Source organism: Zea mays, chromosome 10 (assembly GCF_902167145.1).
Source record: "Zea mays cultivar B73 chromosome 10, Zm-B73-REFERENCE-NAM-5.0, whole genome shotgun sequence".
NCBI classification, from domain to species: Eukaryota; Viridiplantae; Streptophyta; class Magnoliopsida; order Poales; family Poaceae; genus Zea; species Zea mays.
In genome coordinates this window covers 113,692,582-113,714,288 of record NC_050105.1, presented here as the reverse complement: position 1 = coordinate 113,714,288, position 21,707 = coordinate 113,692,582, and the positions used below count along the sequence as shown (strand labels likewise).

At 46.1% G+C, this 21,707-nt stretch overlaps 1 protein-coding gene across 2 annotated transcripts; it reads left to right on the top strand.

Moving 5' to 3' along the window:
* The first annotated feature begins 885 nt into the window (after positions 1–885).
* LOC103641593 (Putative homeodomain-like transcription factor superfamily protein) lies at positions 886–21,661 on the top strand. Of its 2 annotated transcripts, none has more exons than XM_008664933.3 (3): positions 886–1,949; positions 2,170–2,217; positions 21,194–21,661. In XM_008664933.3, exons 1-3 carry the CDS (start codon positions 1,286–1,288, stop codon positions 21,481–21,483), a joined length of 1,002 nt encoding a protein of 333 aa, XP_008663155.1. In that variant the 5' UTR covers positions 886–1,285; the 3' UTR covers positions 21,484–21,661. The 2 variants fall into 2 exon arrangements, with proteins under 2 accessions (XP_008663155.1, XP_008663154.1); XM_008664932.4 differs by having other exon boundaries at positions 21,191–21,661.
* Positions 21,662–21,707: the final 46 nt, after the last annotated feature.

The window sequence follows — 21,707 nt, the reverse complement described above, 5'->3', positions numbered from 1 at the left end:
TGCGGCGTGCGGGCGTAGAGGAGGCGGAGGCGGTCTACAATTGGCTCTTAATAGTTGTAGAGATTACGAAAAAAAGAAAAACGGGTACTCGAAACCTGGGTACCTTTATCCTACTCGAATCCGATATTGCACTATCTTGATAGTACTCGTATCCGTCCCGGGTATAAAAATATCCAAAACTATATAAAAACAGGTATTTGTACTATCCGTATCCGGTACCCGACAGGTATACTCGATTCCGTTTTCACTCCTATTAATAATGGATAAATCTTTTCAACTCTACCAAAATTGAGTTAATAGATACCCTCGTGGGGCTCAGTAAAACAGTGAATATGCCACTAGATCCATCAAAATAGTGGATCTAGATTTCTTGCATCTAAAATGTTCGGCTAAATTTTCATAAAGTGGAGCTGTTGTTAGAGCATCTCCAACAACGTGACCTATAAAAATGCTCTATAATTTGAAAATAAGTATATTTTATAGAATTTAGGGCACCAACAAAACACCTCGCTCCAACAGTAAAGCCCCAAATCTAGATTATAGGGCAGCCCACTACGGTGTAGTATATTTGAGTCACTTGAGAGGGTGCCCTATAGTTTTTTGACAAAAAATTATGAAATAGGGCACTGTTGGAGTAGTTTTTCCTGTGTAGAGCCTCATATTTCAATTTGAGGCACCAGTTTGAGGCATTGTTGGAGATGCTCTTAGTGATTTTTTTAGAATCCACGTCACAATACCCTCCCCTCCCCCACCCCACCCCACCCCCACACGCACACTGTTCCCCACCCTATTATTGTTGCTGAAAATTGATGACGGTAGGTTAGCTAGGCCTCCAACACCTACCCTGTCCATGTTGGTGTTGGAGCCCCTACTTGCTAATTCATCGTCTCTATATGTAAATAAATAGAAGTCCGAGACATTCTCCTCTCCTAATTACTCACACTCATTGCTTGCCTGTAGCTTTTCCTTAATCCACTTGCTCCAAACCCTTGCAAGATGCAAACCACTCCCTGCCTTTTTGTTCTCCTTCTCTACTCTAGTAGTCTTCAGGAGGAGAGCTGGAGAGCAGCCTTCACTAACCCTACTCTTAATCAAAGCCTTATCGCTGATTAGTTCACTGCCTCCCTCACATAATCCCCCAGCTTTAGAGTTCATTAAGGTCCGGAGCTCATCACGCCCTCGTCCCTTGCATCTCCGTTGCGCAACTAGCTACACCGGACACCGGTTCTTTTTGGGGGGAAAGGGCCAAGGAGCGAGAGCTCGCCGTACGTGAGCCGGGGGCGGCATGTCAAACGCTGGCGAGGCGAGAGGAGTGGGAACGGGCCGCGGGTCGCGGCTGCCGCGGTGGACGCGGCAGGAGATACTGGTGCTCGTCGAGGGGAAGCGGGTGGTGGAGGGGAGCGGGCGCGGCCGGGGCCGCGGCCGGGTACGCGGAGGCGAGGGCGCGGAGCCGACCAAGTGGGCCGCGGTGGCGGAGTACTGCCGGCGCCACGGCGTGGACCGCGGGCCCGTGCAGTGCCGCAAGCGCTGGAGCAACCTCGCCGGAGACTACAAGAAGATCAGGGAGTGGGAGCGCGGGTACGCGGCCAGGAAGGAGGCCTCCTTCTGGGACATGCGCAACGACGCGCGCCGGGAGAGGCGCCTCCCGGGCTTCTTCGACCGGGAGGTCTACGACATCCTCGAGGGCCGCGCCGGCGGTAATGCGGCGGCGCTGGAGGACGTGGACGGCAAGGAGGAGGAGGCGAAGGCGGTGGTCCACGCTGGCCGCGCGGTCCAACGGGGTGGCCTCTTCTCCTCGTCTGAGGACGAGGATGACCAAGAAGAAGACGCGGCCACGCCAAGCCCGACGCCGGCGCCGGCTGCGGTGGCCGTGCCGATCCCCGGAGAGCAAGCTGTTGCTGTTCCATCCTTCCTAGAAATGGCGCGTGCCTCCTCTCTTTCAGTGCACGGTGAGCTTCTTCTTGGCGTAAAACTGTAACCTTTTTTCTGTGTGGAACCGCGTGCAATGAACATGTTTTCCTTGACCAGTTGCTTCTTGGGGAAAATGTTCTTTTCATGGTTCTGGAATTGATAGCCCTTTTTCTACTTTCTGTTCCAGCTAACGATAAGGATGTACTTTGGTATTGGGATTGTTACTTGCCTGACAAAAGCTTTGCATTCTGCTTACAGTTACAGAGAAGACGACTGATGTGCCCAGGCAAGCGAGCTCCGAGCAAGGTACTACTCCACAGAAACTTTTTACTGTTCCATTGGTTCGGTTTGATCGGCCAAAGTCTAATGCAGTATAAGCGGTTGCGCCAATTACTCCATGCCGTTTCAATCCAAAAGCTTCAAAAAAAAAAACATGCCATGAAAATCCTGCAATTCCAAGAAGAACATAAGTTTGTGGCTGCCATTTCTCATGCGTCCTACGATTGCAACACACTAGCTTACCTTTTCTCTTTGTGAACAGTCTTGTGCTGCTTTAAAGCTGTATGAGACTGAGTTGTCCTTTTTTATGACAACCGATTAGTTCTGGAACTATCGAACTCTTCAAGGCACAATATATAGTTTACCATGTGTATAAGATCATAAAAAAAGAACCGTGTAAACACACGGCAATGCTGACTTTTTTTAAGATAACAGAGCGAAGTTCCGGACTCCACCAGGCGATGACTTAGGGTTTGTTTTATTGCAAAAAAAAATTGTTAGTGAAATTAGCTAGCTAACTATTAGTTGATTTTAACTAGGTTGAACCAGCTAATAAACTAATGAGTAGTTTATGGTACAGCTAATAGTTATAGTACCTAAAAGCAGCTAATACCTAAACTATTGACTAGGTTGTTTAGATATCTTCAGCTAATTTTAGCAGCTAACTATTAGCTCCATTATATTCAAACACAACCTTAGACCAAGTATAATGAGAGGCTATAAGTTGGCTAAATGTTGAGGTGGAGGAGAGAAAAGAGCAAAGAGAGGAGAAGCGGGCTATAAACTTATACCTAGCTGGCTTCGACACAAGAACCAATAACCTTTGTGGGAGAGACATATGACGCCATGCATTAATACTGAAAAGCTAACCAATATATAAATGGGCTAAATGGCCGAAGGATCTTTACTACCATCAGTTGGCTCTATTAGTAAACTTGCTCTTAGAATCAATACTCGTGAAAGCAATATGTTGATTGTTGTTCTTTGTGCTTTAGGTCCATCAAAATTAGTTTTAGATCGGATTTTTAATCAAAACAACCATCTCCACTAGCTTCAAATTCATAAAAATTCAGATCCAAAAGTCACATCTCTAGATTTACTAGAGCACCTCAAGAAGTACTCCAAAAACTCATGAAGTCATGCATACGTGAAGTTAGCTAAAATAAATGGTTTGTTCCTCTTTCTTTCTTTTTCTCCGGCCCTGCACCATAGCCATGTTCGTGCAAGACCCCTCACCATCTGGCAACATGAGAGGTCCGCCCTAGCCGTGCCGACACCGCATCGACCAAATCAACTCCATCTAGTTGTCGTGCTAGTCCCACCCCCACTAAGGCCTTGTTCAGTTGAATGCGGATAGAAGGGGATTGAGGGTGCTTAAATCATTTTCTATTCATTTTTACTAGCAAGGGTCCTTCAATCCACTCATAACCGAACAAGCCCTAAATGGTTGTCTAACGCGTCAAGCAGCCGATAATCGTGAAGCTTGCCTCTAGGTGTATCGGCCTCGGTCATGCTAGCCCCACCATATCTGCGTTCGCGCTAGCAAGCCTCCGGTAACACCTAGTCGTACTTAACCCGGTTGTGCGAGCCCTGTTTCGCCTAGCCCCGACTAGCCGCGACAACCACGCTCATCATTGTTGTCATGACCCAGTTCCATGCTCTGCTTCACATTTGAAGACATGGGTAATTAGTGATAAAACATGACTTAATTGATTGAGTGTACATGGTTACACTTATATAGGTTTAGGCTTAACTGATTTATGGAAATAAGGAACAATTACAAGAGCAATCATGGGAGCAACCATGGGCGTAATCATAGAGCAATCACGGGAATCACAGGCTGGTCATCTCACTACCCCGACCGCGCAGTAGGAATGACACTAGAGTGAACGTTCATGCTAGATCGAAACTCCCAAAACATAGTGGACCACATCCCTTTGGTGATGATATTAGCAAACTAGGAGGTAGTTAGGACGTGGAGTACCCAAAAATCACCGACGGTGACTCGCTCGTGATGAAAGTGAAGATCATTCTTGACATCTTTGGTGTGCTGGTGTTGCACTAGCTTAGTTGAGAGACAAACCACATTGACGTTGTTGTGGTAGACGAGGATGGCACACTGTATGGATTGATGAAGTTCCTACAAAAGTTACTTGAACTAGACGGCTTCAACAAAGCCATTTGTGACGGTACGATACTCGGCGCTGGAGCAAGAGATCATCTATTGATGCTTGTTGGACTAGGAGATAAGGTTGTCGCTAAAGAACACCACATAGACTAGCATGGACTTGCAGGTGTCGGGCCAGTTGGCCTAGTCGGCATTGATATGGACAGTGAGGGTCATAGCCAGAGAGCGATAAATAGCTCGAGATTAGTAGTGTCGTGAAGGTAGAAAAAATACACTTCATGGTAGTGAGGTGAAGATCTCGTGAGTCATGCATATGGAGACAAACCTACTAAACCGCATATGTGATGTCTGGACGAGTGAACTTTCAGTACTATAGAGCCCTGACTAGGTTGCGATAGTCAGTTGGGTCCATGGTCTGAGTGTGGGTGGAAGACAGCTGAAAGGATCACGATGCCCAAGAGGGGGGGTGAATTGGGCTTTTCTAAAAATCAACACTAATTAAAAGCTAAACAAGAGCTAAGTAAGAGCCCAACTTCACCCCAACAACTAGCACTAAGATAGTAATACTAGAAATACAATAATGCTAAGACAATACTTCAAATACTTGCTTAAACAAATACACAATGTAAAGTGCTTGAATTAAGTGCGGAATGTAAAGCAAGGTTTAGAAGACTCCTCCAATTTTTCCCGAGGTATCGAAGAGTCGGCACTCTCCACTAGTCCTCGTTGGAGCACCCGCGCAAGGGTATCGCTCCCCCTTGGTCCTCGCAAGAACCAAGTGCTCACTACGAGATGATCCTTTGCCACTCCGGCACGGTGGATCCCTCGAGACCGCTTACAAACTTGAGTCGGGTCACCAACAAGATCTTCACGGTGATCACCGAGCTCCCAACGCCACCAAGCCGTCTAGGTGATGCCGATCACCAAGAGTAACAAGCCGTAGACTTTCGCTTGACCAAGAGAAGCCTAATGCAAGTGGTGTGTGCTCTAGGTGGCTCTCGCTAGCGCTAATGAGGAACAAACGCGGATTAAGATTCTCTAATCTCCTCACTAGGCTTTTGGTGCTTGCAATGCTCTAGCAATGTGCTGGAATAAATGTGGGGTGCAAGACATTGAATATGGTGGGTGGAGGGGGTATAAATAGCCCTCACCCACCAACTAGCCGTTACCAGCATTTTCCTGCGCGTGGGCGCACCGGACAGTCCGGTGCGCCACCGGTGCGCCAACGGTCGTTTCCAACAGCTAGTTCTGACAGTTAGCCGTTGGGCTGATGGCACACCGGACAGTGAACAGTCACTGTCCGGTGCACTGTCCGGTGCGCCACTATAATTCAACTCTGAAACCTGCGCTCCGGGTTTCTGCGTGGGGAAGGCTCTTCCCCGGGCCAGCCTGGCCCCACCTGGCAGAGGGTGCACCGGACAGTCCGGTGCCCTAGGGCCAGAAACCCTACTTCTTGTTTTTCAGCTGTTTTTCAAATTGTTTTTCGATCTAACTTGTGAGTGAGTTCTAGAGTGACACCTAGCACTTAATGTGAGTGTGATTGTGCACCAACACTAAACTAGAACTCTCTTGGTCAAACTACTCATCGACAACCCCTCTTTATAGTACGGCTAAAAGAGAATAAAAGACCTAACTAAATCACGAGTATCCACATCTCCTTGACACTCGGACTCCATAGTCCTTCACCTTTTGTTTCGTTGTTTTAGGCGTCGCTTCGAGTTCTTATCTCCGGGATTGTTTTCACCGTTGTAGTACTTCTACCTGTCATGCGACCTAACTTACCATTTGTCTCTGCAAAACACACGTTAGTCACATATAACATTACGTTGTCATTAATCACTAAAACCAACCAGGGGCCTAGATGCTTTAATCTCCCCCTTTTTGGTGATTGATGACAACCCTACAAGATTTGTGAGAGTAGTTTGTTTTGAAATTTTTGTCAATAGAAAAGATGGTTAGTTATACTCAGTAATCTTTGACAGAAAGAATGTGTACCATAATAATAAGAATGAGCGTATACACATCGTAAGTTTCTTGTTCATATAAAAGTGAAGTTAAATCGATGAATCAAGAACTAGAAGACTGGAGATAAAATATAAGGTGAAAACATAATACACACAGTCAATCATAAGCAACGAGAGTATATATAGAGTTTGTGAGCCAAAAACACCAAGCTAGTACAGAGAGTAGCAAGCACATATATTACATCAAAAATGACTCTCTACTAACTCTCTAACTCCCCCTAGCTCTCACAACTCATATCTCTCCTCCTTTGGCGTCAAACACCAAAAGGGTACCCTAACCTACACATCTGAGGCGGGAGGAGGCGGCGGGGGCGCATCCGGTCGCAGTCGAGGCAGCAGAGCGAACGCCGGCGGGGGGTCAGAGTCAGTCTCGGATCCAGGATCTGCGGTAGAAGCTGGAGCTGGTACTGACTCGGACTGAGGCCGCGCTGCAGAAGCTGCCGGAACTGAAGTGGTCACAGATACTGCCACAGCAGAAGTGGTAACAGCAGAAGCTGGTGGCACTAGCGGCTGAGGGCAGACAGAGCTGAGAACCGGTGACGTGAAAGCCAGGGTGACCGGCCGGAGCGGAGAAGGACCAACAGAAGAAGGAGGGGGTCCTGTCTAAATTGCTGGCACAACAGGAGCCTAAAGCGGAGGAGGTGGAGCAGACTGAACCGGGGGAACTGAGACACCAGAATGCTGTAGCATAAGAGCCATGAATGCCCTGCTCTCAGCCCGATCCTGGAGAAGCTGCTGCTGAAGGGAATCCTGTCTGTCCTGTATGGTCTGAAACATCAAGAGCATCCTCTCGGATAACTGCTAATGGGCTGCTGCCTGGCGGGACTGCTCGGCTGCCAAGTGAGCCTGCTGCTGAGTGAGTGTCTGAAGAATCGAAGCAAGTGCAGGGTCAATAGCAGGAGGGGCAGCAGGGGTAGCACTAGAACTCCCAGCCTCATGATCATGTGAGAGTGGAGGCATAGGAGGCGGAGGCGGAGGAGGAATCCCAAAATCATCATCATCATCATCAACTGCTGCATCCTGAGCTTCGAACTGATGAAGAGCAGCATCCTCGGCCTGAGAGTCAAAGACTGGAGCAGAAGCTGGCACAGGAGCCTCAGGCGCAGGACGGTAGGACCCAAAGACAAGGCATGAGGCCTCAAGTGTACCCTGGAACTGTGGAGGCCGAATCAGCTGCGCAAAAATGTGACACAGGTAGTGAGCATATGGCAACTGTCGACGAACACGTATGCCATCCAAAACGGTGTCCTCGATCTCACAAATAAGGAAATCCACGACGTCAAACTCAGAGTGAGAGACCAGGGCACCAAGGAGCCAGAGCTGGATATGTGTGGTAGCCTCCCTGTATCCCATCCTCGGCAGAAGAGTCCGTCTGATAAGCTCAAATAAGTACTTGGCTGCTGTAGTGAAATCTGCCGGTGAACGTCGCGACCCATCTGAGAAGGGCGGGCGGAACAGAGCCGCGACGTGAGCTGTACCCGGAGCCACACTGTCGTGAGGGCGACGAGGAGGGTCAGAGGTGCCGTAGCATAAGCTGTGAAGTCGAGTCGACGACTCGGGAAATCCAAAGAGCCGGCGAATCTGACTGGCAGTAATAGTGACATCCTCTCGCTCAAAACGAAACCTCATCCAGTGATGATCTGGGTCTATCCATACAGTCGCGTAGAAAACTCGGACCCACTCCTCAACATACCTGCCGCTGGTAGTCAAAAGAGTCAGAAGGCCAGGCAGATATGTGAGGTGCACCTCAGAGTCAGCACCGACGGCAAGCAGAAAAGCTGGAAGATCCAAAAGCCGGTGCACTCGTAGAGCAATCTGTGCAGACATCTGAGCTCTGAAAAAGGACTCCTGAATATGGGTGCTGAAAAGGTCAACTACAGCAGGGTCCCTCTGAGCCGGTAACCAAGACTCAACGGGTACGTATCTGAACCTACGTACCCGTGCCGCTGTAGCACGCTGAAGGTCAAAAAGTCTGGGATCCGTAGCAAGTGGGCGTACCTCAGTCTCATCGCGCTCTCGGAATCGAGGTGGAGGGATAGGAGGAGCTGAAGCGGGAGCGGGAGGAGGAGCAGTGGAAGCTGGTGTAGTGGAGGTAGCCGGTATGGCTGTGGTGGTGGATGGCGCAACAGGGGTGACGGGAGCAGACAGAGTGGGTGGTGGAGTGGAAGCAGTGGTGTGAGTGGAGGAGCGAGGCCGGGAGGCGAGGTGACGAACACGGTACGCAATCGGATCTGACGGAGTATGTGGCTGATCTCCAAGCTCGGCCTGCGCAGCGGCTGCTGCTGCTGCTGCCGCTGCACGGGCTGCTCTATCCATACGCCGCTTCTTGCGGCCTTCCTGCTGCTCCAAGTGTACTGTCTTGCCCTTGACCTGCCTGAAGGGGCGACGAGGATCCTCATCATCGCCTCCCCTGGCACCGACACATTCTTCGTGCGCGGCATCCTGACCTGATGACTGCAAATAAGAGAGAGAGAGACTAAGCACAGATCGATAATATCCGATAGAATATCAAAGGATGAGATGACTACCTGGAAAGCTCACACGAGAGGTGATGATCCAGGTAGGACAGGAGACGGCACACGGGCAATCAAGGTCACTGAAATGATAGAAGAGGTGAGCACGTATTAGTCACATAGTCATAAGTATATGAAATGTGAATAAATACATACACAGAGAAAGATGACACAGAAAACAAGAGATGAGACGATCGAAAGGTCAAACGACGTGAAAACGGCGTTTGAACGATAGAAAGTGTCATAGGAGGTTTGGAATTCGAATAGAGGCACGAAATGACGTGGAATTGAGCCAATACTTCACGAATAGGTTTATATGGGTGAATATGAGTGAAGTGTGTGTTTGGTTTGAATTTAGGCGAAGAAAATGAGATTTGGTCACTCGGCTCGGAAACGATCGCTCGAAACGGGGAATTGGGTGAAATTAAAGCCTGGAATATCGGATGGACGTGAAATTTGGCGAATATGTTACTGGAGATGTCGTGAAGGTGCCTTAAAAAATTTGGGTTCAATTGGAGCATTTTTGGCTGGTTTGGGCATTTCACCGAACACGTGGAGGGCAGAGTTTTAGGGTTTCGGGGAAATGGCTATTTGAGGTGGGAAAACCCTCCCGAAGGAGCTAGGAACCTGCAAGGATGTTCAAGGCACACAGAGGAACACATATGACCACTTGATTTCACTGGAATTCACAGGAATTTTAAATGAGCACAAAGGGGTGGAAGAGGGGGCTTCACTGGCTAGAGAAATAGAGAGAGAGAGAAGACAGAGGGAGAAGGAGCTGCTCACCGAGCGAGGGTAGGAGAGGAGCACTGGGTCGAGGTCGCCGGAGCACGGCCGGAGACGGTGAACGCCGGTGAGCAGAGAGCAGAGGGTGGTCGCTAGAAACCGAGAGCAGAGGCTGGCCAGGGGAGAAAATGAGCCTGGCCTCGGGCTCAGACAGAGAAGGATTTTTTTTTAAAACCAAGTATGGGCGCACCGGACAGTCTACAGTGCCTGTCCGGTGCACACCGGACAGCGCACAGTAGTTGTCCGGTGAACCACCGGACAACGCACAGGAGAATGGAATTTTAGCGCGCGGCTGCCGGTGCACCGGACATTGCACAGTGCAGTGTCCGGTGCACACCGGACTGTCCGGTGAGCCCAGATAGAGGGAAAATTTTGGATTTTTGAATTTTTCTATCTAGTTCCCAACCAAACCAAATTCCAACTTATAAACACACAAAATAACACTTGTTGGGACAGGTATTGGCACCCTCATATATAATTTTCAAAATATTTTGCCATAGGCTAGATAATTTTTAGAGAAAATAGGCAAATGGTGAAGTTTGCATTTTGGCCTTGCACTAGGGGTTTTCATGAGTGATTTGAGTTTTGAATACTCCCCTTAGTGCAGTACCTCATGCATATTTCAAGAACCAACAATTGCATAAGAAGTAAGAATTTAAGTGCTAAAAGCTTAAAACTAAGACTTGTCAAGTTTGATCCGAGTTAAGCTTTTTCACTCGCTTTGTTGGCGGTTATCTCAACTAGGTTAGACAAGCCCTAGATGCAATACAAGAAATTTAAACATGCAATGCAAGCTTGACAACACCATTTGACATTTTACATAAAATTTCTGAGATCAAGAATATTTAGTTCATTCTTCAACATGCAAAAGCGGGTCTTATCAAGTGGCTTAGTGAAAATATCCGCTAATTGATCTTCCGACCTCACTCCTTCTAAAATGATATCTCCTTTAGCAACATGATCTCTAAGGAAGTGATGACGGATATCAATGTGCTTGGTACGAGAGTGTTGTACAGGATTATTAGCAATTTTAACAGCACTTTCATTATCACACAACAAAGGTACCTTTTCTAGAACTACGCTATAGTCTAGAAGAGTTTGTTTCATATATAAAATTTGTGTGCAACAAGCACCTGCGGCAATGTATTCCGCTTCGGCAGTTGATAAGGCAACACTATTTTGCTTTTTGGATGTCCATGAAACTAGTGATCTACCAAGCAGATGGCATCCCCCACAAGTACTTTTCCTATCAATTTTGCGACCGGCATAATCGAATCGGAATAGCCAATTAAATCAAAAGTAGCTCCTTGGATACCACAGACCAACGCTTGTGGTGTGCCTGAGATACCTAAGAATTCTCTTAACAGCGCGAAGATGAGCTTTCTTAGGATTAGATTGAAATCTAGCACACATGCAGACACTAAACATAATATCGGGCCTAGATGCGGTAAGGTACAATAAACTACCAATCATAGAACGGTAAAGAGTTTGATTAACCGGGTTACCTCCCTCATCTAAGTCGAGATGTCCATTTGTTGGCATGGGGGTCTTGATTGGTTTGCACTTCTCCATGTTGAACCTTTTCAACAAGTCTTTGGTATACTTCTCTTGTGAGAGAAAGTTACCATCTTTCATTTGCTTGACTTGAAAGCCGAGGAAGTACGTTAGCTCACCAATCATTGACATCTCGAACTCCTTCGACATCAACTCACCAAATTCCTTGCAATGATAGTCATTTGTCGAGCCAAAGATTATATCATCAACATATACTTGACAAATGAAAATATCACCGTTGTGTTTCTTTGTGAATAGAGTTGTGTCGACGATCTCGATCTTGAAGCCCTTTTCGATGAGGAAGTCGCGAAGGCGCTCATACCAAGCCCTTGGAGCTTGCTTTAGTCCATATAGCGCCTTGGACAACCTATAAGCATGGTTAGGATATCTAGGGTCTTCAAATCCAGGTGGTTGTTCAACATATACAAGTTCATTTATGAAGTAATTTAAAAATCCATTTTTTACATCCATTTGATAAAGTTTTATATCATAGCATGATGCATATGCAAGTAGGATACGGATGGCTTTCAGTTGAGCAACCGGTGCAAAGGTCTCTCCAAAATCTAAGCCTTCAACTTGAGAGAATCCCTTTGCAACAAGTCTTGCCTTGTTTCTTACAATCACACCTTGATCATCTTGTTTGTTTCTGAACATCCACTTTGTTCCAATGATTCTTGCATCTTGTGGGGGCTTCTCCAGGGTCCAAACTTCGTTACGGGTGAAGTTGTTAAGTTCTTCATGCATGGCATTCACCCAGTCCGGATCCTGTAGCGCCTCATCTATACAAGTAGGCTCAACACAAGAAACAAAGGAGTGATGTTCAATAAAAGAAGCATGTCTATGTGATCGGGTAATAACCCCTTGTGAAGGACTCCCGATGATTTGATTTGGAGGATGAGCTTGAAGTAGTGATGAGTTTCTCCTGTCAACCACTTGGGAAGAAGATCCTAGAGCATCAACATCTTCGGCTTGTACCCTTGCTTGTTCATGAGAGACAAATGTATCTTTATTTGCATGCCTCTCATATTTTTCATCATCTTGTGGTACATTTGATGAAGAAAGCCTGTCAATGTTTTGCACCTCTTCTTCATCTTCTTTTGGTTTGATAGCTCCAATTGGCGTGTTCTTCATTGCTTCCCTAAGTGGCTCATCACCTACATCATCAAGATTTTCAAGTGCTCCTTGGGAGCCATTAGTCTCATCAAATTCCACATCATATGTTTCTTCTACCATGCCACTGGCATGGTTGAATACTCGATATGCTTTGGACTTTAATGAATAACCCAAAAGAAAACCAATATCACAACGTCTTTGAAACTTCCCTAGGTGATGGCGTTTCTTGTAGATGTAGCATTTGCACCCAAACACCCGGAAGAAGGAGACGTCTGGCTTTTCCCATTTAGCAGTTCATAGGGAGTCTTCGCAAGTAGTCGGTGAGGAAATAGCCTGTTTGATGCATAACATGCAGTGTTGACAGCTTCGGCCCAAAACCTCTCCAGTGTGTTATACTCATCAATCATTGTTCTTGCAAGAGTGATCAAGGTCCTATTTTTTCTTTCAACAACTCCATTTTGTTGAGGTGTGTATGTGGCAGATACTTCATGCTTGATCCCAATTTCATCACAGTACTCATGAATGTTGGTGTTGTCGAATTCTTTGCCATTATCACTTCTAATCTTTTTGATCTTGCAATCAAATTCATTTTGTGCTTTCTTGGCAAACTTCTTGAATATAGATGCAACTTCAGATTTGTCATGGAGAAAGAACACCCAAGTGTATCTTGAGAAGTCATCAACAATCACTAGACAGTAGAGGTTGCCACCGGCACTTACATAATTTGTAGGTCCAAATAAATCCATATGAAGTAGTTCCAGTGGCCTTGATGTTGACATGAAAGCTTTAGTAGGATGTGTATTAGCAACTTGTTTTCCAGCTTGACATGCACTACATGGCTTGACTTTTTCAAACACCACATCCTTTAATCCTCTAACCATGTCTTTCTTTAATACCTTCTTGAGTGTGCTCATCCCAACATGTGCAAGCCTCCTATGCCAAAGCCATCCAAGTGAAGCTTTGGTGAAGAGGCAAGTTCTTAAGTCTGCATCTTCTGAAGTGAAATCCACTAAGTAGAGGTTGTTGTATCTAAGTCCCTTGAACACCATTGATTCATCATCCATCTTTGTTACAATAACCTCTGTTGGAGTGAATAAGCATTAAAGTCCAAGATCACAGGGTTGACCCACTGATAATAAATTGAAGCTCAAAGGTGCAACTAAGAGAACATTTGATATTGATAAATCATTTGAAATTGCCACCTTGCCAAGTCCTTGCACTTTTCCTTTTGAATTCTCTCCAAATGTGATTTTATCTTGTCCATCAACATTCTCATCAAGTAAGGTGAACATCCGTGGGTTGCTTGTCATATGTTGTGTGCATCCACTGTCAATAACCCAATGGCTCCCACCGGTCTTGTAGTTCACCTACATCCAGAGACAAATCAAGCTTAAGTTTTGAGGGCCCTATATTGCATAGGACCAGTGACTCTCTCAATCAAGGACTTTGCAACCCAGATTTGTCTAGGTCTACTCTTGTTTGGTGGACCTAGGAATGTAACTTTGACCTTTCCATTTGCAACCTTTCTTAGAACATAATGAGCATTGAAAGCAAATGGTCTTGAGTGCTTAGGCAAGGGAGTTGGTGGTTTGGCTTTGCAGTTGTGGGCAAAATGACCTTCATTTCCACACTCAAAGCATTTGATGGGCTTGTGAGTCTGCTTTGGCTTGTATTGAGTGGTAGCTTTCTTTTGCACAAAAGCATTGTATCCAATACCACTCTTGTTGTTTTTCATGACAGTGTTCATAAGCAGCTCATTTTGGAGGTATTGACCCTTGTTGAACTTTTGCACACTTGTTGCAAGATGTTCATTTTCACTTTTTAGTTTCTTGACCTCATTTTTAAGCCTTTGATTATCCACTGCCAACTCATTGTTGAAATCATTGTTCTCAATAGCAACCTTTCCTTTAGTAGTTGCATCAGTCAAGTATTTCTTCAATTTTTGGTTGTCTAAAGTCAGGACTTCAACTTTTTCAGTCAATTCAGCATGTAGACTAGTTTGCTCTTCTTGACTCAAATCATCACATGAGGTTGCTACATCAATCTTAACAACAGGGTTAATAGCCTCATGTGTTTTGCAAGATAAAAGTTCATTTTCAACAAGAAGATTGTCATGATCAAATTTAATTTGAGTATAGTCTTCCTTGATTTTTACTAGTCTATTTTGCAACTCCCTATTAGCTTCACTTAATTTGTCACATTTATCCTTAGCATCTTTTAGGGAGATTGTGAGCTCATTTACAGTTGATGACATAGTTTTATTTTCTTCTTTTATTTCATCACTAGCTTTCATAACTATATCATATTTGGCATTTAAAGATTCATTTTTATTTTTCAACCTATCACATTTAGCTTTTGACTTTCTAATAATTTGAGTATATTCTTTAAGCAAGTCAGTTAGCTCATCATAAGAAGGTGAAGCAAATTCCTCATCACTATCACTATCATCAGTAATATCAATATCATTTTGTACCTTCCGTTCACCTCTAGCCATGAGGCATAGGTGAGTAGTCGATGATGGCGATGGTGGTGGTGAAGAGAAGTCCCCGGCGATGGCGGCAACTTTTTCATCATTCTCTTCTTCACTTGAAGAAGATCCACTTGATGACTCAATGTCAGTGAGCCAGTCACCAACAATATATGCCTTTCCATTCTTCTTCTTGTGGAACCCCTTTTGCTTCCCATCCTTCCTCTTGAAGAATTTATTTTCCTTCTTTTCATCATCGATGTCATATTCTTTCTTGCCCTTGAACTTGTTCTTCTTGGGCTTGTTACATTGATGAGCAAGATGACCGAGCTCACCACAGTTGTAGTAATCTATCTCAGAAATGGTCTTTCTTTTGTTGGAAAAGAATTTCTTCTTTCTTGAATCTAACTTGATGCCTTCTCTATTGAGCTTCTTCAACATCTTGGTGGTCTTCCTTACCATCAAGGCAATGTTAGCATCAAGGTCATCATCACTTGAGGATTCTTCCTCAACTTGTATTTTTGTTTTTCCTTTTCTTTCATGATTTGCTTTGAGAGCCAAATCCTTTCTTTTGGAAGATGATTCTTCTTTGTCGTTGATGTGCATGTACATCTCATGAGCATTGATCTTTCCTAAAATCTGTGTAGGTGTGGTAACTGAAAGATCCATTTGATGTAGCACAGTGACAATGTGTCCATATTTGTCTATTGGGAGGACACTGAGAATCTTCCTCACAACATTCGGTTGTGAGATTTGAGTAAGCCCCAATCCATTAACTTCCTCTACAAGAATATTGAGACGTGAGTACATAGCATTGGCATTTTCATTAGCAAGCATTTCAAAAGAATTTAACTTTCTCATGGCTATGTGATATCTCTCCTCACGCTCACTTCTAGTTCCTTCATGTAGAGCACAAATGTCCATCCACAAATCATGAGCATTTTTATGATTTCTTACTCTATTGAACACATCTTTGCAAAGGCCTATAAAAAGGGTGTTTTTGGCCTTAGCATTCCATTTCTCATAATTGAACTCATCACCTACAAGATTTGTGGGATCTATAGGTTCGGGGAATCCTTGTGTGGCAGCTTTATAGACACCAATGTCTATAGCCTCTAAATATGCTTCCATACGAATTTTCCAATATGGAAAATCGTCACCATAAAAAACGGGAGGAGGTCCATCCCCACCGGACATCGTAACTCTAGCGGTTAAGCTAATCAACGAGCAACAAGCCTTTGATACCAATTGAAAGGATCACGATGCCCAAGAGGGGGGTGAATTGGGCTTTTCTAAAAATCAACACTAATTAAAAGCTAAACAAGAGCTAAGTAAGAGCCCAACTTCACCCCAACAACTAGCAATAAGATAGTAATACTAGAAATACAATAATGCTAAGACAATACTTCAAATACTTGCTTAAACAAATACACAATGTAAAGTGCTTGAATTAAGTGCGGAATGTAAAGCAAGGTTTAGAAGACTCCTCCAATTTTCCCGAGGTATCGAAGAGTCGGCACTCTCCACTAGTCCTCGTTGGAGCACCCGCGCAAGGGTATCGCTCTCCCTTGGTCCTCGCAAGAACCAAGTGCTCACTACGAGATGATCCTTTGCCACTCCGGTGCGGTGGATCCCTCGAGACCGCTTACAAACTTGAGTCGGGTCACCAACAAGATCTTCACGGTGATCACCGAGCTCCCAACGCCACCAAGCCGTCTAGGTGATGCCGATCACCAAGAGTAACAAGTCGTAGACTTTCGCTTGACCAAGAGAAGCCTAATGCAAGTGGCGTGTGCTCTAGGTGGCTCTCGCTAGCGCTAATGAGGAACAAACGCGGATTAAGATTCTCTAATCTCCTCACTAGGCTTTTGGTGCTTGCAATGCTCTAGCAATGTGCTGGAATAAATGTGGGGTGCAAGACATTGAATATGGTGGGTGGAGGGGCTATAAATAGCCCTCACCCACCAACTAGCCGTTACCAGCATTTTCCTGCGCGTGGGCGCACCGGACAGTCCGGTGCGCCAACGGTGCGCCACCGGTGCGCCAACGGTCGTTTCCAACGGCTAGTTCTGACAGTTAGCCGTTGGGCTGATGGCACACCGGACAGTGAACAGTCACTGTCCGGTGCACACCGGACAGTCCGGTGCACTGTCCGGTGCGCCACTATAATTCAACTCTGAAACCTGCGCTCTCGGGTTTCTGCGTGGGGAAGGCTCTTCCCCGGGCCAGCCTGGCCCCACCTGGCAGAGGGTGCACCGGACAGTCCGGTGCCCCAGGGCCAGAAACCCTACTTCTTGTTTTCAGCTGTTTTTCAAATTGTTTTTCAATCTAACTTGTGAGTGAGTTCTAGAGTGACACCTAGCACTTAATATGAGTGTGATTGTGCACCAACACTAAACTAGAACTCTCTTGGTCAAACTACTCATCGACAACCCCTCTTTATAGTACGGCTAAAAGAGAATAAAAGACCTAACTAAATCACGAGTGTCCACATCTCCTTGACACTCGGACTCTGTAGTCCTTCACCTTTTGTTTCGTCGTTTTAGTCGTCGCTTCGAGTTCTTATCTCCGGGATTGTTTTCATCGTTGTAGTACTTCTACCTGTCACACGACCTAACTTACCATTTGTCTCTGCAAAACACACGTTAGTCACATATAACATTACATTGTCATTAATCACTAAAACCAACCAGGGGCCTAGATGCTGTCAACAGCTTGGCCTACGTGTCGACGAGGTGCTATAGGGCTTGCATGCGGTCATGCCAGCATGCTTTAGGACCTCAAGATATGTTGGCGTTGTGACAGAAGCATCCTGCAGTGGACTATTGGATAGTGATGCCCATGAAGTACTATAGAGGGCTAAGATCTTTCATGGGGAAGGCTGCCTCGAGGACAGTGATAACCTAGCGCAACAAGGTACTCGACGAGATAGTCGGGATGATGTTTTCCATGTAGAGAAGTAGGTACACTATCATGGAGTCACCATGGAGGATGAAGAGCGACGTGTTAGACTTGGCTTCAACAAAGCCTAGGGTCTTCGAGTGTGACACAAACCAACTATAGCACGCTCGGGTGCCTGCTTCAAGTCATGGAGTAACTTGTTGAGGCGGTAGTCATGATTAGGCCGAGCTAGGTCAATAAATCCCAAGGGTTGAGAGCAGTACACCATCTTTTTAGGATGTCAGGGAGGAATGTGTTCTTGAAGTCGAGTTGAGGAATGACCCAATCACCAAAGAGGCAGCCAATTTGAGGACGATGCGAATGATAACATGTTTGACCACCAGACTAAAAGTCTCATAAAAATTCAACTCTAGGGTGTTGGGTGAAACCTCAAAGGACCTAATGAGCCTTGTAGCGACAGAGTGTGTCGTCTAAGTGGAGCTTGTGCTTGAAGATCCACTTGTGGTGAGAACATTGGCGCGTGCAGGGCACAAATTGATGGTACATGTGTTGTTGACGACCAAAGCCTAGAACTCCTTCATGGTGTTGTGCTAGTGAGGGTCATCGAGGGTGCTGCAATAGGTTAGAGGCATCGATAAATGGTTGTCGATGCAACTAGGAGCTTCAGTTGGTGGAAACCAACCTTAGCACGTGTCTTCATAGCATATAGATTGTCAACGAATAGGGCAGACATTACACTGGCTGGTAGCAGAGGAGTGGCTATAAACGGTAAACTCGTTGTGCGAGGCCAGCTGGTGCCCCAGCACCATGTTCTAGGGTCGTCAAGACTTGGTGCAAACGGTCCTGCTGAAGTAGGGCAATTCACCGAGGCGGGGGGATATGGCCTATGCAGTGGAGGTGGCTCATCAATGACCACAACATTCAAGGTGAGGGTAGGCAACCTAGGCAGAGTTCTCGAAGAGGTGGCCCACCAGACGTGTGGTGAAGTCCACTTGGCATAGGAGCTAGTGATTCGGTTGGAGTAGGTGTTGACGACGGCCCGCTAGAGATCGACCTAGGTAGAGGGTGAGCCTACAATGGGGCAAGTGTGGTGTTGTGGGCCCAACCAAGGGTTGGTCTAGCATGTCTAGGGGGTGGTGAAATAACAACATCAATCGTGGGATGCCTAGAGACCAGTAGGGCACCACCACCTCCTATTGTAGTGGTTGTAGGGCATTGTAGGGGGTCCAGGCACTCGCTTGACAGGAAGCATCGAATCCTACTATGGGAACTCATCCAAAAAATCAAAGTTAGAGGAAGTTGCCAAGGTGGTGGCCTTGACAAACGGGAAAGGTGCTCATCGAAGACAACATGGTAGGAAATAATTACGTGATTGGTAGAGGGGTAGAGACATCGATAGCCTTTATGATTAGACGACTGGGATGCCAGTTAAGAAGGTAGGTGGCGGTATGGAGATCCTTAGCCTAGTAAGGAGAGGGCAGGTGAGCTTGGAACAAAAGGGAGCACATGATGTTATTTGTGGTGCGGAGAATACGATCAACCTTGCCATTTTGCTAAGATGTGTAGGGACAAGACATGCGGAGGAGTACCCCATGACGGAGGAAGAAAGCATGAGAGAATGAGTTGTAGAATTCACGACCATTATCACATTGAACACTTTTGATGGTGGTGCCAAACTAGGTGGCAACATAGGAGAAAGAGTGAGGTATAGTGGAGAACATGTCGGATTTCAGACGAAGAGGAAACGTCCAAAGGTTGTGGGTGCAATCATCAAGTATAGTAAGGTCTTAAAGCCCGACACACTTGTGAGGTCCACAAATCAGTGTACAAGGTCAAAGAAATGTCAGAAGTGAGGCATGAGGTTGTGATGTAGAAAAGGGAAGCCAGACATGACGACCAAGTTGGCAAGCATGACAAATGTCGATGAGCGAAGCACCATTATTATAGGAAATAAGAGAGCTACTAGAAAGGCGTGTGAGGGCCTCATGGCCGATGTGGTCGAGGCGGTGGTGCCAAAGTTGGGAGGAGATGCCAGTGGCAAAGGTGGCGGTTGGTGACTCCAAGAAGCAGAGCGAGTAGATAGCGCCAAAGCTATTGCACCTAACGATCATGTTCTGAGTCCTAAGGTTCTTTAAAGTAACACCAAAGGGGTCTAATTCGACGAAACATATATTATCCATGGTAAACTACAGATAGAGACACGGTGTTGATGATTTATGGGGCAACAAGAACCATGTCTAAGCAAAAAAAGGTCCAACAGATGACTCAATGGCGATGATGGAAAGTGGGACCATCGCCAACAATGGTGTCAAAGGGAGAAGATGACGAACATGGTGGAAGTGGGAGAGAATAATAGGGTGTGAGGCCATGTGAGAGTTAGCCCTAGAGTCCATGTACCATTCGCCGCACGGAGGGGGTGGTTGTAGTGTTATGCTGTTGAATGCCCTAGCTAGAGCCTACTGGTTGCATGGCCAAGTGTGTCTATATCGGTCTGCGGAGGCCCACCAGCTATGTGGTGGTCGACAGTGGCAAGGAAGCGAGTGGAGGTGGCCTAGGCAGGGACCAGGCCTATAGAGGTGGCTCGAAGGAGGGTTAGGCATTCATTGGGCTATACACGAAGGCCTGCGTGGGGCAGCCATGAAAACCTGTTGGGGAGGACGAGTTGGGCTCACCAGGGGTCGGTGGAAGAGCATGTTGTGCCCCCCTTGGACCGGGCCACATCTGGATGGTCCTAGTCTCCAGGGCTTGTAAATGTTGGGTTAGTTGCCTTAGGAGGCGCTTTGGCCGCCACGCTTGGCCGCCACGCTTGTCGTGGCGACAGCAAATGTTGCCACTGCCACCCCTATGTAGCTGGTGTGCCGCTTCCATTGTTGCCCGAGTATCTAGGGCGACATGTGCGGGGTTGGTGACAAGGGTTGTGCTCGACGCGAAGGAGGGCTGGTTTTAGGATCTCTCTTAAAAGTTATATGTACAATAAGAAATATAACAGATCTGAAGCACCTTCTAATAAAATGCTAGTTTTAAGACATAGAAATATGTATAGATCTGTTGGAGATGATGTAAGGACTATTCCTTCCTATTTAGTCTTTCTGTTCAAATAACTATTACCTTCTTTATTGTAACACGCAGAAAAATAATCAACTAATACAATTTCTAATTGAATTAAATGGCAAAAGAGCCTCTAGCCGAGTTGGTTAGGTAGTCTAAGTAGCATTCTTTAGGTCTTAGGTTTGACTCCCCAGGAACAAATTTTAGACTGTGGTTAAAAAATATGGGTGGAGCAAAGGTTCGATGGTTTTATTGACTTGTGTGTGAGAAGTTTTTTTTCTTAATACAATACCTGATACTGTCTTACCCGCAATTTTTTTTTACTTGAATCAAACGGTTCGGGTATATATTATATCGTCAGACAATCTCACATGCAACCAGAACAAAATAACAGCAGTAAAATTCACATGACAAAGCTCCAGAAGTTCATATTTCATACTTAACAACCATCCATGTTTCCAAACAGCAGGCGCGTCAAACGAAAAGCAGTCGGAGCAGATCACCGAGGACTCACCAACGCAGTGTGGGCAGAAGAGGCAGCGCAGCGACGACAATGCCTCTGGAGAAGCCACGACCAACCTGCAGGGGCAGCTGGTTGAGATCCTAGACCGGAGCAGTCAGATGGTGGCGGCGCAGCTAGAGGCGCAGAACGTCAACAGCCGGTTGAACAGGGAGCAGAGGAAGGACCAAGTGAGCAGCCTGCTTGGTGTGCTTGGCAAGGTGGCTGATGCCCTCTACAGAATTGCTGATGAGCTGTAGCCGCCGCCACTACGTGTCTTGAGCACAGTAGATAAACGCTGCAAGAATGTACAGATTGATATTGTGGATTTTGGTTCTGAAATTTGGTCACAAACCTGAAATGGGATGCCCTATTTTGTAACCCATGGGATATTGTATTTGTATGCCCCTATGTCCCCAAAACTGTTTATTCTGCTGACACTCGTTTCTACATAGGAAAGGAAGTGCATATCTGATGATAGAAA